We start from the raw sequence: 17566 nt of genomic DNA on the forward strand, positions 1-17566 counted from the left end.
TGGATCCTGCTCTTCAGGGCTAACAAGAGCAGGCTTTATCTTCTGGACATCTCTTTAACTGCAGATATAGGTTGTACAGAGGAACAGAGAGAAGCAGCACACCAACCTGTTTTATGCAAGCAGTATTTATTGCAATAGGAAGCTGGGAATGGCTGCACCAGCTTACGTGGAAACAGAGAGATTTGGTCTCCCTTAGTCTCTTGTGGCTCAGCAGTCCCTATTGTTGGAGATGGGATCTGCCATCTACCTCTCAGGGAATGCAAGATGACAGACCATGTCAAGAGAGGCTGTGCAGAAAGTTGCTAACATGTAATATTCATACAGGGAGACAAGACAGAATGAAGTAGTGCAGAGGGAAGACAGTATATATATATGCACATGTATATGTTATATATGTATATACATCAGAGAAAGAGCCAAGCTGCCTTGAATAAACAAAATGTTGGGCCAACTTCAATCCACTATTGAAATGCTTTATTTTTATTTCATGAAGTTTATTTTTTGTTGTTTATTTGTTTCTTTTGAGAGCTCTTTTAACACATTTAGATTCAAGCATCAATGCTAAAGCATCAGAGGAACAGATTTGTTGTTTCTGCTTGAGTATATTCAGTTTCACCAGAAATCAATTGTAGCAAAAACAAGAAGTGATTTCCAATTCACTTTTCACAGCCATCGATTGTAGCATACAAATGGAAGGGCTCATCTAAAAGGATTCCTCAAACACACTTTTTCAGATTTAAACACTGACGATATACAGCCAGATTTTGTGACAGAATAATCAGAAGAGCGTACTGAGACACTATTTCTGGCTATGTAATAGCATTTACAAGGGAAACAGGTAAGACAGTCTTCTCAACCATTTCTGGTAACAGTGAAAATACCATGAAAGAAAACAACTGAATAGAAACATTTTTGATGAAAGCAAGAAAGCTAATGCAATCTAGAGAACTGGGATAACTATTGCCTTGTTTTTTCTATCTTCCCTCCTTCCCACCCACAACCTTTCTGCTGACAGGTTCAGAGTGGTTCTAAGCCAGATGAACAGTGATCATCCCATCCTTAGTATCTCCCAAAGAAACGGTTGTAGGCCATGAAAAATCCTATTTGGTCAGACAGATAATCACAAGGAGGGTAGCTTTCACAACGCTCGTGCATCTGCTCCATTGGGGTTTTGTAATGCATAAAGTACCTGGAGTGGACAAAGAGAAAGATGCTGTTCTGCAGATTCAGTTAATAGAGTTGGAGAGGTTTCATAGCCCAATACCAGCATGAGAAGAGTGATTCCCCAGGGTACTTCTCATGTTGAGTTAGATACCTACTTACATGGGGATAGACCTCCTTGACAAATGCAGAGGAAAGCTGGAGTTGAACCCATCTTAAAGCAACTGCTCTTGAAGTTTTATCAGGAAATGAGACCATAGAAGCAGTGTGGGGAATTTTGGTTTTGGTTTTGGTTTTGGCCCCAACCTCATTCCCCAGCTATCTGGCAATCCTTTTTTTTTTTTTTTTTAAAAAAAAAAAAAAAAAAAAAAAAACAAATTTATTATTTATTTTATAATTAATTTATTTTATTATTTCTTTTTTACCTTTATTTGTGCCCTGCTCATTTTCCCACTAGATACTCTCTTCCCTTAGTTTAAGCAGTTTTCCCTCATCATCTTCACTTCTATTGTAGACAGCAACCCTTTCCCCTCACAGTTTTTGTTCTGCCATGCTGAGCAAGCCCAAATCTTTTAGTCTCAAGTACACAGTAGTTTCTTGTAGCAGAAGCTACTTTTACGATGACCCACCTGTAAGGGGGCAGTCAGTGTAGTCAGTAGAGTTGCTACTTCTGAATTTCTTCTTCTTTTTAATCACTCCAGGTTTCAACATCAGTCAGTTCCCCTGCTACCATACATTGATCCTCTTCTCTACAGATGGGACCTGCCAGTTGTCTATAATCTAAAACTACATCATCCTTCCAGTCCAAGACAGATCAAATAATAATTCTTTTTGACACGAGCCTACATAAGACAGTGGCTTAACAACTTCTAGGAAATATGTGAAGAATATTCTTGCATGAGCTCAAATTTCTCCAAATGTTTATATCCAGGATTTATCCAAATCTTTGTGCCTAGAATTTCTGCACAAATGTAGATATGACCTACGGCTTCAGATTTAGTTTCATCACTACAACAGAGCTGTGCTTCCTTTGTATGGAGGTAGAGGCAGTGACCAGGACTCTGTGATGCTCATTATCCTGGAATTTGGATCTAATGTCCCTGTAGGTTTAAGCAGCTTCTAACTTGTACCCCTGCTGTCCCCATGGCTAGCCCAGAAAGCTAGTACTGTCTGCCATGGGAAGGAATAACAAAGTCCAGCTATGAGCTACCAATAGGATATTTATGAAAAAAAAAAAAAAAAAAAAAAAAAAGAAAGTTAAAAAAAAAAAAAATAGAACCATTTATCTATCAGTGTCGGTCTCTTAATACCTTTTTGTTTCTACACATGACGTGTAGATGTGCAGCAAATGATGAATGCTTTGCCATGGCCCCCCTCCTTCCCACCCCTTCTTCAGAACATGTCCAGAGTCCAGCTCTCAGCCTGACTCGTGCATCGTTACCGTTCGTAAAAGTCAGATCTCTTCTGCCTCTTCACAAAGGCATTGGCAACTTCCTTTTTAATCTTGATGCCTACCAGGAGAGAACACAGCAGGTTAGAGATGCAGGACCATTGACTATAGAAATCAGAGATCAGTCTACACTCAGAAAATTGACTGTTTTATTTCTTCGTAAGGAGATAACTTCTGCAGCCAATCCTACCTGCCCATTCATCACTCCCCACCCCACTGTCCACTCCAAGACTGACAAGTGGGCTCACTCCTCACCCCAGCCTGCCTGTCTACATGGAACAAGGGCTCTTCTGTCAAACTTCATTCCCTTACCATGTAGTATGATATCATAGAATCATACAATTATTTAGGTTGGAAAAGATCTCTAAGATCATCTGGCCCAACTTTTATATGAGTCCACAGCAAATGTACAGAAGGCAAAGTCATGACAGAATAAGATATGAATAAGGAGAAAATGAAGGGAATGACACCCTGTCTCCCTAGTCCAGCTAACTTCAGTCTTGGCTTGCTTTCTATAACCTGCCTCAGACTGAGTGATGTGGGACAGGAGGCACCAGGCCTTGAAATACCTCTAATCAGCCATAAGCTACAAACAGCACATGAAACTGCTGATGCTCACATGTGCACAGTTCCATGGAAAGTGAAAGGGATGAAATAACAAAAGTAAATGTTACACAGGGAGAAATATACCCAGGAGGTGCACATCCCAGTGTTCAGGCACCTGGAGAACGTGAGAGGTCTTTTTGCCATGTCAGCATTCATCCCTGGTCTCTACTAACACACCTTGTCAGCACAAATTTCTTATTTGCTCCCTTGGATTTGTGGCTGTGCAAACAAAGGAGGGTTGTGGAGTACCCCACAAGCAGAAGCGAGAGCCACCTCACTGTCCCCAGCCAGGACTGAGCACAGCACAGCCTCTCCCTGTGAGATGAGCCCACAATAGCAGAGGTGTGCGTGGATGTTGGCACACTGGCAACTCCAGCATGTTTCAGCAGAGAAACTGGGAAACTATCAGTGTCACCAAGGGAATGCAATTTCTAAGAGATAGTGGGTTTTGTGCCCTTCCATCATTGTGGGATGTTTGTCTCTGCTTAGCTGGTGAGACGTGTCACCTCACCAGCAAGCTGGGTTTAGTCAGGATCCAAATATTGACTGCACAGAAACTGCCAATTAATGACTTGTCAGAAATCACTACCTTTCCCTGAACACTCTTTTTGTGCGTGCTTTTTTTTTCTCTCTTTCCCAATTGATGTTTTTATTGGCTCACTGGAGAAATACCAGCTTTCATGCTCACCAGCAGCAATGTTATCCTTCAAGGTGTGAAAAAGGAGGGACAGAGAAGATCAAGGGGGATTTTCCATGCAGATTTCTGTCAGGATCAGCTCGCCATGAAACCTGTGAACATCCTAAGATATGCAAATCTCCATGTACTAGGCAACCTGACAGAGGAGGGACTGCAACCCTCAGCAGCAGCCAAGTAAGTGACTTGCTTTCAGGTATAAAACCTTCCTGCTCTGTGATCCTATGTGCTAGACTGGTTGAGCAGCAGATCCCCAAAAAAAACAAACAAACAAAAAAAAAAAAAACAGTGCTTGGATACCCTTGGACAGGTTCTGATCTCTTGAGAGGCTTGGGACACAGCAGTCACTTTGGAGGGGTCTCTGAGGCCAGATCAGAGAAGCAGGGAGACCAGTCATGTTAATGCACCCACTTCACCCAGTTTCATGGAGGGGAGATGCCACTAACAACCTGCAGGGCTCATGTCCTGCCTCAAGGGTTGTGGAGATAGAGGCAATGGTTCTAGCACAGCCAGAGCGATGCTGCCTTGCCAGTACAGGGAGGATGACCTCCCTTGTGTCTCCTGCCCCATGGCCTTCAAATGCAGCCCCTCCATTTGCTGCAGGTGCTCCTGCACCTCAGGGGTGGCGATGCTGAGGGAGCAAGAGGGGAGCAGCTAGAGGGAGGCAACATGGTTCTTGTTCATCCCTTCAACACATCAAAGGGAGAAGGGAGGAGGATGCAGGGGAATGGAGCTAAGTGTCATCACAACAGTATACTCACTGGCAGCACTGGGAGGTCCTGAGGGGTCTTCAGGATCTGTAAGACAGACAGACAGAAGAGTTTGCTTTGTGACTTCTGCTCTTTTGGTCCACTCTCTACCTGAATCCCTCTTTCTATTGAAGGGATCCAGCTCCCCCTTTTCCAGAAGGTCTGTCCTTCCCAGAAAGAGTTTTATCAACATCCAGAATGCAGGGATAGATTTATCCACCACAAAATTCACCCATTATGCCTGGATTCATTTAAATTCAACTTCTCTAAACAAAGTCAAATGACACAATAACCATATGCTGGAGGAAGGCCTTCCTTTTTCTTCCTTCCCACCCTTGCTAAGAGCAGGGACAGCTGGAGCTAAGGGACCATTTAAGCAAAATCCCAGATTTGGACAGAATCAGAAGATAGCTGAGCATCTCCTCTTTCTTTGAATGAAAGGTATCCCTGACTCTAGGGAGAAAGCATAAGCTGTTAATAGGGAAGAAAATAATAGGGTTGTTAATAGGGTTGAAAATTAAGAAAAACTCTGCCCTCACAGCTTTGCAGCCTAGGGTTGGAGTATCTGGCTCACCAACGCCCTTCTTCCCCCTCTCCCCCCCAAACAACAATAAATTTACACAATGTATTTTTGTTTTCATTTCTAAACTTAATTCTTAATGCTCTCTGCAAACACCCAAGCAACATGTCCTCTAAGAGAAATGTTAGGTCTCCTCTTCATCTTGGCTTCCCCACACTGGACTGTTTCACAATTTTTTTTTTCTTCCACTCTTTAACCATATTTTTCTTCAACAGCGTTAGTTCCACCCAAGTCACCAGGTCCTTGGCATAAGTATACTTATGGGCAGAAACAGGACTCTGGAGACCAAAAAATAACAACTGTGCTTAAACAAAGACTTTGTGAGAAGGGTTGTGCATAGTTCTATTTTGAAGCAATGTATACATTCCTTAGATTTCAAAAATAAAAATAAAAATTAGAAGTTCCTCCAAAGCTATTAAGCAATCTCGAACATAACAACCACTAGGAAAAACAAAAACAAGCAACAAAAAACAAAGCAGAGATACACTCAAGAGTGAGAAAGTGAACAAGAGACTGACAGAGGGAAAACAGATCAAATAAAATACATTAAATATATTTGCCAGTATTGAATCATGTTGTATCTGATGCCAGGGACTTAATGAAAATTAACTTTGGATGAGATAATACAGGCAAAAACAGGGCCCCTTCCTCCTTGGCTTCTCTTTTCCTGCTGTAGGGAGAAAACACTTGCTGTTTCTGATCTTTTGTCCTTTCCCTCTCTCTTCAACTAGAGAGTTGTCACTGCATTACTCTCTCTTGATCATAAAGTCACCATGGCTAAATCACCTTCAAATGTGATGTGCTTTTATTCAGCGAGACAGCCCCCAGTTTTTCTAACCATCAATACAAGGTTTTTCCTCTCCAGAGTTCTCCACATCCTGCATTCTTCTGCAGGTGAAGACTTGACTTGGTGCCTATCTCCATGATCCTACAGCACCCCAGTGCTGGCAGGTATAAAACTCTTGCCTGCAGCTCACCCCAGGGCTGGGTTACCCAGTGACTCAGACCTGAGCATCCAGCCTACCTTTGCCAGGTCACCTAAATGCTTCAACATGTTAAACTGGTTGGAATTCCCTGCTGCAATGCAATGGTGCAATCCTATTTTTTTTTTGACCAGTGGAAGAAAGTGCTCAGTAGGAGATAAAGCTGCCTACCCCCAACCCCTGTTTTTAATTTACAGCTGCGGTGCAGCCCCTCAGAGACCTGATGTTGTGCAATGACCCGCGGCGCTGACTCCCCCCGAAACCTTGAGTTTCTCCAAGGGTGGAGGGAGGCTCCCTGGGGGCTGCAGCTCCAGCAGCTTTCCTAGGGAAGGAGTCCCCTTACCTTTCTCACAGCAGCACAGCGTTGCCAGGGTCAGAGTCAAGACGAGCAGTGCCAGCAGACTCCTCATGTCGTCTTTGGCTGTGCTACTCTTCCTACACTCAGAGCGTTCCTGGAGGTTACCGTGGCTCTCTGGAGCTTGCTTTCAGGCAGCACTTTATATCCTGTGATTGCCTGGAGAGATCAGGGCTCTGGCTTGCATTCCTGTGTCTGAGCTCCAAAACAAAGCCCGTCCTTTGGGCCAAGAGACATCAGGTCCTGGCAGCCTGTCACATTAAAGGGGACTTATCAGAGCCAAACATTTGCCTGTTTCAGAGCCTCGTTGAGGACGTTCACTGAGACAGTTTCACAAAGTTGAACATATTTAATAAGGTGAGAGATATAACAGATTTGGCATTGCTGTTGATAAACACACGGAGTGCAATAGCGCTAATATATGATAACAGTGCTAGCAAAAGGTTGTCCTGGGTACTTCTCACCAAAATGTGAAGAACTTACCAAGAAGGTGTTCTTGTCTTGGTGGAGGAGAAAGGAGCATGGCCCATCAGCTACCTCTTCCAGGTCTCCAATTTATTCTCTCCCACACCAGCCCACCCACTCTTCTTTTTTCCTAACTCTTTTTCCTAAAACTAACTCCCATTTAATATCCTAAGCTTAAATGGTTTTCTCCCTGGAGTGACATTTATCACAATTTGGGTCCAGTACTATAGTCATAAATATTTATCATGTACTTTATTGAGCTCATTATCATGTTCAGAGGAGTTAGCTTTAATATTCATTTTACAAATAATCAAGCAAAAAAGTTTTACTCCAGGCACTGTAGCCTTCAAGATTCTGTCTGCCGCCAAAACAGGGCTGTGCTGCCACCATAGTACTCCTTCCTTCAGCAGCCTCTCATACCGAGCTTGAGGACCTGAATCCACAAACTTTGTTTAAGAGATAAACAGGAGCAAGCTGCTCAACTTTCCCTTGGCCAAGGGCGGTGCTTATCATGACACTAACAAGTCTGACTGTTCTCCACACAGCTGTTTGACATCCATCTCAGGACTCATGGCATTTCCAGAATATTTTATCTGAGGTTTTGAATGGGTCTGTTGAATAAAAACAACTGGATAAAAAATCAGTTTTATTATAAATATGGAATTCATTCAGCTTCTCGCAGGAAAGCCAGGGGACAGACCAGGACAGCCTGAAGTGGAGCAGTTGCTTTCATGTGGTGCATGGGACTTTCCCATGTGGAAAATTAAATGGAACAACCTAATGGTGACTCTTTTCCCTCATCCCACCCTGACACATTTCCCTAAAGGAAAAGACATTCATAAAATGGTTTGCATAGGGCAACCATACAGTAGGTTTTGCTTCAGACAGTTTCAAGAAACCACTCCAGAGAGCTGAGATGTTTACATTACTGGGATCTTTGGAAGCTAGCCTGGGGAAGTAGGGGGGTGTCTTTCTTTTTTTCTCCCTGGAAATCTTCCCAGTTTGGAGGCTATGAGTCTAGCCTCTCTTGTCTCAAAATCAAATAAGTCTTGAGACTCCAGGGCTGTTTTATTTTTCAGGACTTGGGTGGCTGTGGTTGCTTGGTATATCAAAAGACCCAATGTACTTGGTACATTAAGGTCCAAAGGAAGAACCGTGCCCCTGACAGCTCATCTCAACATGCTCCCTTAGCAGCGATGGTGTCTGCAAAGCCCCACATGCATGGAATCATCGCTGCTATCTCTGTCCATGGAAGCATCAGTGAGGAGCACCCAGAGCCCACACTGCTCCTAGCACCGGTAACAAACCAACCAACCAATCAAACATGTAACTGAAATAAGCTCAAGTTGTAGGGCTTTTTTTTTTTTTTTTTTTTTTTTCCAGTTTATAAGAATTATACAGGCCCTATTCATTTCAGTGAGTATTGTAACTCTGCCTTAAAGGTTAAATTAAATCCTTGGTTATATCCTCAGATATGGTGACAGCCATTTCAGCTTCATCACCAAATGTACTGTTTTATGACATTTATTGAGTCAGATGATGGACAGTGCTTTTGTTCACACAAAATATAACTCAACTCCTCTTGCTCCACACCATGTGATCCTCTTCTACAGACTGTCTACCAGTAACCCCATATTCCCCAAAGCCAGCAGCCAAGCTCCCCAAACTATGTCCCACACACAGCACATGGATAACATCTTCCTCCACCTCACATCCAGTCCACCTCGACCCCCACACAGGGGAGACATCCAAGAGTTACAGAATTAAAGGCTCTCAAGGGCAGTCACAACCACTGGGGATTCAGCCAATCCTTAGAAACACTGTCTTTTGGCTTACATAGAAATTAGACAAATTTCAAGTTAAAAAAACAAATGCTTAGCTTTTCTGTGGTGCAGGAGAGATTGAATGCATATACTAGCAACATCCAGCACAAGTGTTTTAAAAAGAAACATTCTATAAATAAATAAATATCTTAAAGTAATGGGTATTCTAAGAAAGCCATGCTTCCACAAGAGAGCATGAAAGAATGTAAATACAGAATTCTAATAATCCAAACAGCCTTATTTCTCTTTCCAACTTTTCCCAAGCTTTTTAAGCATCATGTAGTCTCTTAAACATGTTTGGTTATTGCTTACATTAACAAAATCCCTCTGAAACCTCTGCTATTATTCATTATTTATCCTGGTAAACCAAAGGTTGAAATTGTCAGATATTTCTGGACACAGACCCAGACAGCACTAGCGCTGCTCCTTCTGTTTTGGTGGTGTCACAGTGTCAAGTCCAACCCAGACACTGCAGACTTGTTGACTTTTAGGGTATGAAAGCTTTGCTTTGGTTGGTGTTCATAAGCTTCACCTACTTGGGAACATGCAGAACAAGTGAGGGTGCAAACATACCTAATCTATACAGCTTTTTTTTTTTTTTTCCTATGCTCATTTCTCTCTCACTTTTTCCTTTGGACAAAACTTAAGCAACTTTAAGGGTGGAGTTTCCTATCAGAAGTGTTTTCAATAAATAAATCTGTTTTCTTTCCAGCAGTTCATCTGCTAAGCTGGCAAAGCCTTGAAGTGTATTTCTGAAAAGACGCATGTTTCTAATGTGGAAGGTAGATTTGGCTCTAGACTTAATTTCATAGAATAGTCAACAGTTTGATACTTTATATCTCATTGCCTTTGATAGTGTGCCATGAATCTTTCCCACTTCTCTAATTTGCAGGTCCCTGAGGAAAGCTGGAGATGTGCATACTGAAACAAGCTGTGCCAAGCTGAGAGAGAAGATTTATGTCTCCTAAACTACCCACACCGATGGGTGTTCAAAGAGCTGTGGCTGCATCCTTCTGCCTCAGACGCAAAGGGAGTAGAGCGGAGGAGTGAGAGCCATAGGGTCAGGCTGTCGTCCCTGGTGCCAGTAGGGTGACAGACAGAGTGGCAAACCCAGCGCTACCAAGAGGAGCCCTACTACCTCTCTTCAACCCCTTACCACCACCAGCCCTTCCTCCTGTGGGGCTGCAGCCATCACACGGTCTCCTAGCCATGTGGTAGAATACTTGATCCATCTCTCCTCAGATACAAGTCCCTGTTTTGTCACTTGCTGATGCTTTGGCTCTCAGATCTCCTCTGCCTCCTGGGTTCAGAATGACACAAGAGGAGACAGAAAGAGTATACAAGGGGATATGTTTGCCTCAAGCTGACTTTCTAACTCAACAAGAACAAGGTGCTGAGCCAAGGGGAATATTTGCCTGCAATCTTGGTTTTAGCTGAAGAAATAAAAATAATATTCATATATTTCAAATTGAAGGTTAATGCTAAAGTTGTCTGGAATGATTCTAAGTGGAAGTAAGGGGATAAAACAGCACTCCTAACAGAAATATGAATTAAGTCTGGACCATGCTATGGGAGCACCAAACACCAGAGCCAAGGGATAGCTGGAAAGATGTCATTTACAGGCTTTTTCTGTCACTAGCTCTCATCTGAACTTTTCCTTTAAGATTAAACAGACACCTTCTGAATTTTGTTTACCCAACTGAGAAAAGATGGTGTATATTTCGTTTTCAAAAAGTGCATCTCGATCTTAGACTCTGGAGCAAAACCACAGTAGATCATTTCAAACCTCATGTGATCATGTGGTGGTGACTTGTTTCCATAATCTGCACCAGATTCTGTGATAAAGAAACTCAGCTTCTTCATGAAAAATTACCCCCCAAAATACTGTGACTCATGAGAAGATAGTATCAAAGGAGCAATTTATTGTGCAGTAACCACCCACATCCTGAACTCTCTCTGATCTCTGCTATGTCAGCTCAGCGCTAATCGACACCGTGTAGGAATCCATGGCTATACGGGAGAGAAGCAGCAGGCAGGATAACATACAGGGACACAAGCAACTGAATATGTTTCAGAGCTATATCTTTTTCTGGGAGGATACCCTGGGCTCCAGGCCCCAGGGTGGGGACACGTCATCCTTTACTTAGTCCTCCTCCTCCCGTAATAATGCCTGTAAGCAGCAGCATAGCCATGGCGAGAAGCATACAGTTCGCAGGGGTAGTAGTCTTCGCAGATCTCCCTCTGATGCTCCTGGGGTGCCTTATTACGTTCCCTGATCCTGCAGAAGTAGGATAGATGAGGGGTAAGTGCTGTCATCTTAAATATCTGTCTACAGCCCTTTTTTCCCCCCACAACACCCCAGCAGCATTAAGGGCCCAACCCCAGCCCCCATCAAGCTACCAAGACCATGGCATACCAGCATCTGTATTCACCATACCCAGGTGACCGATGTGAGTACAGAAGGAGTGTTTTGCCTCTCTGGGTAACATTTTACTTCAGGGCTAAGTATGGTGGTGAGGAGAGCGTTTGGCTCCTGCCTCAGCCTGGTGCTGAAGGAAGAGGCTTCCAGCCTTCTCCCTCCAGCTATTTCGCTATTCCCTACACCCACACATGGAACAGAGCTGAAGCATCTTGCAAAGGGGACAATAGGGTGCTGCTGAGAGGGTTTGCCTCAGTGCCTCTCTAGGAGAGGATTTCTGTGCCTCAGCCTTTATTTTCACAAGCCCTGCATGAGACATAAAACTGCCTCCATCTGTCTTATGAGGAAAGGAGGTCCACAGAAGGCCTTGTTATTTAGAAAAGGTCATGCAAATCCTGCGTGAGACCTGAAGACTGGAACAAGATCTCACATTGAACTTTCTGGATATTCCACACTGATTTTGTTGCTGCTTCCTTCAGATGAATTAAGCAGAGCCCTCCCAGCACCAGGCATGTCCTCAAACACAAGGACCCGCTCTCTACTTTCTGAGCTCTGACTTCTCCCAGGGCTGGGGACTTCACTGGCACCTCAAGCTGAGAGAGGGGCTGAGGCTTCTCAGAAGTCACCAGGGCTTCTTCCCCTGCTACCAGCCTGTGCTTGGCAAGGATAAACCTCTCCCCACACCCACCCTCAGTGCCCTGAGGCCACAACATACCTCTCCTGAGCGATAGCTTCTAGTCTCATGTCAGTTTGCATGAAGCCGTTGGCCCTTCGCCTGTTGATGAAGGGATCTGAGAAGACAAGGTTTTTTGTTTGTTTGTTTGTTTTCAGAGTACATAAACACTTTTCGTGAGACATTATTTCCACAAAGCCCATCTCCCACACCAGTGACAGCCTCCTTCTCTGCCCTCCCCTCACAGTGAAACTCAGGACCCTTTAATACTCCCCACCATCCACCCTGCTGGCTCTCCCTATGGCTTGTGAAGCCTGTATGGAAGCTCAGGCTGCCCAAGGGAAAGCTACTGTGAGCCTGGTGCTGCAGCCCCCCTGACTGGAGCTTGGCCAAGAGGTGGGTGCCAAGCTGTGCAGACCGCAGGAGGTCTGGGCACACTCAGTAAAATCAGCAGGATTGTGAAGCTACAAGTGGGAACGGGAAGGGCTTGAACAGGTTTATCTGCCTCCACGGTTAGGCAGTAGAAAAGGTCTGTGCGGAAATTTTGAACTGAAGCATCTGAAGGTCCCTTCTGTCCTTTCTGAGAAGCAACACAGTTGACTGCAGAACTGAGGAGTCTGGGGATGTCTTTGTCACTGGCTCCCACTTGTGCCTTTGTGCTTCTGACTCGCTGCTCTGTGAAGTCCTTCTCCCAGACGGTCTCGCATCTTTTTAGCTTTGATCCAATTGTTCTCTAACCTCTCCAGGTTATTGCTTGTTCCTAAGAGATGCCCTCCACCCTCTCCTGCTGCTTCTGTGACACCAGCTCTCATCCAGAACAAAGATGCCTCCTGCCCACACACCCACCTGCTTCTCCCAAGGTGATGAGAGTTCAGTTCTCCCTGTCTTTGGGTAAGGACAGCCAGTGTCACTGGCTCTTTCCACACTCCTCCCAGAGCTCTTTGAGCGATGCCCTTTTCTAGTACCTGTTTTAGGTGCATGCAGCAGGGATCCAAGTTCATTACTCTTTGTTTTCCAAGTCTTATTATATTCTTTGCAAAGCACAGTGGTATGTACTTGTGCCCAAACATGTGAAGTCTTTTTTAACTCTCTTCTTATTCATCCTGAAACTCTGACATCCAATAAATTCAATTTCCCTGAGCTGAGTGGTTCTGCCTATTTAATCCCCATAGTAAAGCACAAGGATATGGTCTTGGAGATGTCTGCAGCACACTTTGAATTTAAAAAAAAAAAAAAAAATAGTAAAGCAGTCTCTTACTGAGATACTCATGGGATTCCATGCTCTCGTGGGACTCTGGGGAAAGAAAGAAAAAGGAAAAAGGAGTAAGACACTGTATTCATAGGATTTGCAGTGTCTCACACACCACAGATCAGTAGAACACGCACACACAAATCAGAGAAACCAGATTTTAAGGCACCTGTTTAAGAGGAAAAGAAAGGGTTCAGTAGTGTCACGTAGCATTTATGAGTTTACCATGTTCAAGAGGTTAGGATGGAGCTACCTTGTGTCCAAGCCAGGACTTCAAGGGTTCCACTTGGTCTTCCAGTGTGTTATTCTCAAGCATATTTCTTTCCTTCATGTTCTTGACACTACAGTGTTGCTTAACCTCAAAGCCTGCGTGTGTGCTTAGGGAATGGATTAGCACAGGGAATTGTGCTTGACTCTTGCATAAAATAGCATTTTAACTCCATCGGTATGCCTGACAGGAGGAAGGTGCTGATATTACAAAAGGGGAAAGGGAGATCTCCCCATTAACAAGGAAGCCTTGACTTGGCGTGCAATAGGCTAGCAATTGTGCTTGGCAAAATAGCCTGTGGGACTGTCACAGCTCAAGCACCTCCTATGCAGCCCTGCACGGCTCAGCCTGCTTAGTTGTTCTGGTGATCAGCTGTGTCCCCCAGCCATCCTGTAAGATAACCATAAGTTAGAATGACCATAGAAAAAGTGATATAGTCTCTTCCAAGTCCTGTTATAGTGATCCAGACAACAGAGGAGCAGGAAGAGGAGCAATCTGCAGTGTGAGCAGGTGCAGAGAGGAAGGGGCTGAAGCATCCTGGACTGCAAACCAGTGACTGGAGCTGGGTACTCTAGAGCATGGCTGACACGAGGGCAGGAAAGCAGAGTTAAAGGGAAAGAAAAAACAAAAGGTGAATAAAAAATTCCAAACAGATCCAGAGATGTCTGCAACTTTAGAGCTGTCGCTCTACCCAGTAAAAATGATCACCTACCATAGCAAGTAGCTGCCATGACCAAGGCAGCCAGGAGCATAAGAATGATGAGAGTTCGCATTGTGCAAGTGCAGGGAGGGCTCTCTCACTCCGTCTTCCTTGCTGTGTCTCGCTCTCTTCCCACAGAGGGCAGCCAGAGATCCTGGGCTGCCTGCAAAATTAGCAGTGGAATGTTTATTATGAAAACAGAGCCAGAAGGGGGCCCACGAAAGAACCTGGGGAAGGCGATGGCTGGCTGGTACACACTCATTATGGAGCTATTACAGAACATCCTCTATTAGCAGACTGAATCAGATTTTGAGAAGGAGGGGGCATGCCCCTTTCCTCTCTCAGTTCAGGGTGGGGGGCACAGTTCACGGACAAGCATGTTCCTTGCACTCAGAAAACTGGCCCGTGCAAGTAGAAGGCGTTCCAGGGGCTGCCGGGGGCCTGCAGGGAGAGGCGTGTGCTGATCCCAGATGTACATGTTTGCCTTTCTAATTTTTCCTCTGATCTGCCCTCTCTGCCCTCGCCATCCTCTGTCTGGAAACACAGCCCAGACTGTTCCGTCAGCTCTGCTGGTGGAGACATGGAGAACAGGGCTTCAGACACTTCCTCCCCACTCAGCCCCCCTTCCTCCAGCTGGCCCCCGCTGCCCTCCCAGCCTGCCAGCTGCCAGAGCAGGAATCCAAGCCCCTTCCCACCTCCTGCTTTCCTGCTCCAGGAGTGACAAGCAGCAACACAGAAGGATCCCTTCTGCTGGGGGGATCATGAGCTTTGCATTGAGACCACAGCAGCAGCACCCCATAACTCTATCTGTGCAGGTCCTCACTGTGCTCCTGCCCCTACACTGCTCCTCTGCCAAGGGACATCTTCCTGAAGGCAGGGGAGACCATGTGAAAAGGTGAAAAGCAAAGGGGAGCAGTTTGCCAGAGCCGAGGCAGGGAGGGGGATAACCAGTGCCTGCCATCACTCCCCATGGCAGCAGTGGGGCTGGGACCATGCAAACTGCCTGAAGGCAAGCCCAGGGCACAGTAACCATTGCTATGTGTGAGCCATGCACTGCAGTGACCACCTGTTTTGCCCAGGTGTACACAGGCCATGCACTCACCAGCCTGCGGATCCCTACCCACATGCACACATCAGGGCTTCTCTCTGACTGGGTGCAGACTCCAGCAGGCTATTCCTACCAAGCCAGTGGGGTGGTGCCACTGCCGTCACCTGCAGAGGCCAGTGTGGGGAGCCATGCTGCAGGTGGCACAGCTAAAAACTACAGGGACAGTCAGCCAGAGCCTAACACTTCCCCAGTAGGGAGTGAAACTTCAGTGGAACAAGATTACCTTTGCCTTTTCAATGCCAAAGTCATGCTCTCTGCCTGAAGCCTGTGCTCTCTGGGAGATGAGTTGAGTAGGGCCTTCAGCTTCAGGCCAAACAGAAATAATAGTTTTTCTTCCCCATTATCCCACCACACAGAGAGCAGCTCAGTCCCTCACCATCAATGTCCCCCATACCATCCACATCCTGCCTGTTCAGTGCTTAGCCTAAGGATGCTAAGCACTGAACAGGAGGCAAACTAGGTTGTGCACTGACCAAAAAAAAAAAAAAAAAAAAAAAAAAAGAAGAAGAAGAAGAAGAAAAAAAAAGTGTTGCTCTAGTCACAGGGTCAGGAGAACTATGACTTTTCTACTCTCCCTCTGTGCCCTGTCCCACTCTGGTCTCTTCAAGTGAATTCTCTGCTCCGGGATTGTTTTCATTCCTTGGAGTCCAGGATTTTGGAGTTGGTGTTGAATGTGGATTTTATAGGTTTCCTGAATGTTTTGTACACTGTGACAGCTCATCAGAACTGCCAAGAAAGGGAGGTTTGAGGGAGAGAGCCCAGCGGGAAAGCAGTGAGGCAAAGGGAGGAAGACGCTGGGAATGCTGTGGAATGAAGGCGAGGCTGCAAAGTGGGAAACTCCGGCAGACTTTCCAGCCAAACCCTCTTTATTTACCTATCCGGGCAGAGCCTTCTCACTGGAAGACCACTCCCATTTCAGAAACTCACTGATCCCAGTACGCCTGGGGCATCCCCTGCCATCACCACAGCAGAAAGGCCACAAGCACCACTTTAACCCAAACATTTCACTTTTCCCTACAGAAGCAATGCATTTTCCAAGAGATGAAAGAACTTGCTGACTACATAGCTCTATATCAACAAACTGACTTCAAAGAACACATTCCCTTGCACAGAAACATTGCCTCTTGACTTCCCCTGCGCTCTGGATTCTTCAGCACACATCTCTCCTCCCCAGCATCAGCATGCTGCCCCAGAGGTAACAGACCACAAAGTACAGGGAGCTAAATCCTCCTGCTTTCTAGAAGCATCCACTGGCTGGAAATACAGAAAGAGGATGTAAGATAAACTGCCTGAAAAAGCCAGGGAGATTTCCACAGTCCCCCCCAAAAAAGCAAGATCAGAAAAGCAGCCCTCTGGCCTGTCTCCTGCTGGAGCGGAGAACCAAGATGTTACAGACGCCACAGCAATCACTCCTAACATTTTGCAGCTGTGAAGCACCAGCAAGGCATTAATAATGAGCAGCCATCCAGGAAAAGTAAGGCAGTCCCTGCATACTCACTAAGCCGTCCTTCCTGGCCAGCCCGTAGCTCGTCTGAGGGGGCAGCTCTCCCAGCGTCCTGGACCCTGTACTGAAGGAGAGGGACCTTTTATTTATTAGCATTGATGAATGACTCCTCCCCTCTTCTGTCTCCCACTCCCGATCCACCCCCAAGCTTCCACCTTCTCAGTCAAAAACACCTTCTGCCCACAGCCAGGAAACAAAAACCTCAAGGAACTGAGCCAAGGGGGAAGAGTAGAGAGACAGAACAGGCACCAAGGGCTAGTGGGGCACAGCCACAACCAGGCTGCTCTTCTGTGCCTGGGAGCAGTGAGTGGGCAGAGGTCCAAGGACAAGCTTGGTCTTTCCCTGTGCAGCCTGATGCCTCCCATCTTCTGCCCCCATCCACCCATCCGCTCAGAGCTACACTGACGGCCAGGCCACCTGCTCTTCCGTGGGGAGCACAAGCCCAGGAGGCCCTTGCCTGTCTCCTTTCATGTTCCTTTTGCGACTGCCTGATGCCCCCTCTTCCAGACCCACAGCAGTGCTGGACAGCCCGCTGGACAACCTGGGACATGCCCAGCTTGGTGGGCTATTGGGTTCCTGGGCTCCTGGCTCTGACTGTGCCTGAGGTACCCAGGCCAGGAGCACACACACACATCTCACTAGGGCAGTGGTCTCTTGCTCAGCCAAGATCAACCCCTGGTATGCCCAGTGGGGGTGCTGGCAGATCTGGTCCCTAAGTAAGGGAAGGCACAACATGAGGGACTAAGCACAGGAGACCTGAGATGGAGGAGATGAGCAGC

The 17566-nt window shown here is 45.9% G+C and overlaps 2 protein-coding genes across 2 annotated transcripts; both read right to left on the reverse strand.

Moving 5' to 3' along the window:
* Positions 1-109: 109 nt before the first annotated feature.
* LOC118172175 (osteocalcin-like) lies at positions 110-7080 on the reverse strand. Its single transcript, XM_035335939.1, has 4 exons — positions 6567-7080; positions 4673-4708; positions 2603-2672; positions 110-1189 (listed from the first exon to the last, which is right to left on the reverse strand). The coding sequence occupies exons 1-4, from the start codon at positions 6631-6633 to the stop codon at positions 1060-1062; spliced, it is 303 nt and encodes a 100-aa protein (XP_035191830.1). The 5' UTR covers positions 6634-7080; the 3' UTR covers positions 110-1059.
* Positions 7081-10768: 3688 nt separating this feature from the next.
* Positions 10769-16934, reverse strand: MGP (matrix Gla protein). Its single transcript, XM_035311239.1, has 5 exons — positions 16782-16934; positions 14188-14338; positions 13217-13252; positions 12001-12076; positions 10769-11144 (listed from the first exon to the last, which is right to left on the reverse strand). Exons 2-5 carry the CDS (start codon positions 14246-14248, stop codon positions 11006-11008), a joined length of 312 nt encoding a protein of 103 aa, XP_035167130.1. The 5' UTR covers positions 14249-14338; positions 16782-16934; the 3' UTR covers positions 10769-11005.
* Positions 16935-17566: the final 632 nt, after the last annotated feature.

The sequence above is a fragment of the Oxyura jamaicensis genome, chromosome 1, assembly GCF_011077185.1.
Source record: "Oxyura jamaicensis isolate SHBP4307 breed ruddy duck chromosome 1, BPBGC_Ojam_1.0, whole genome shotgun sequence".
In the NCBI taxonomy this organism is placed as follows: Eukaryota; Metazoa; Chordata; class Aves; order Anseriformes; family Anatidae; genus Oxyura; species Oxyura jamaicensis.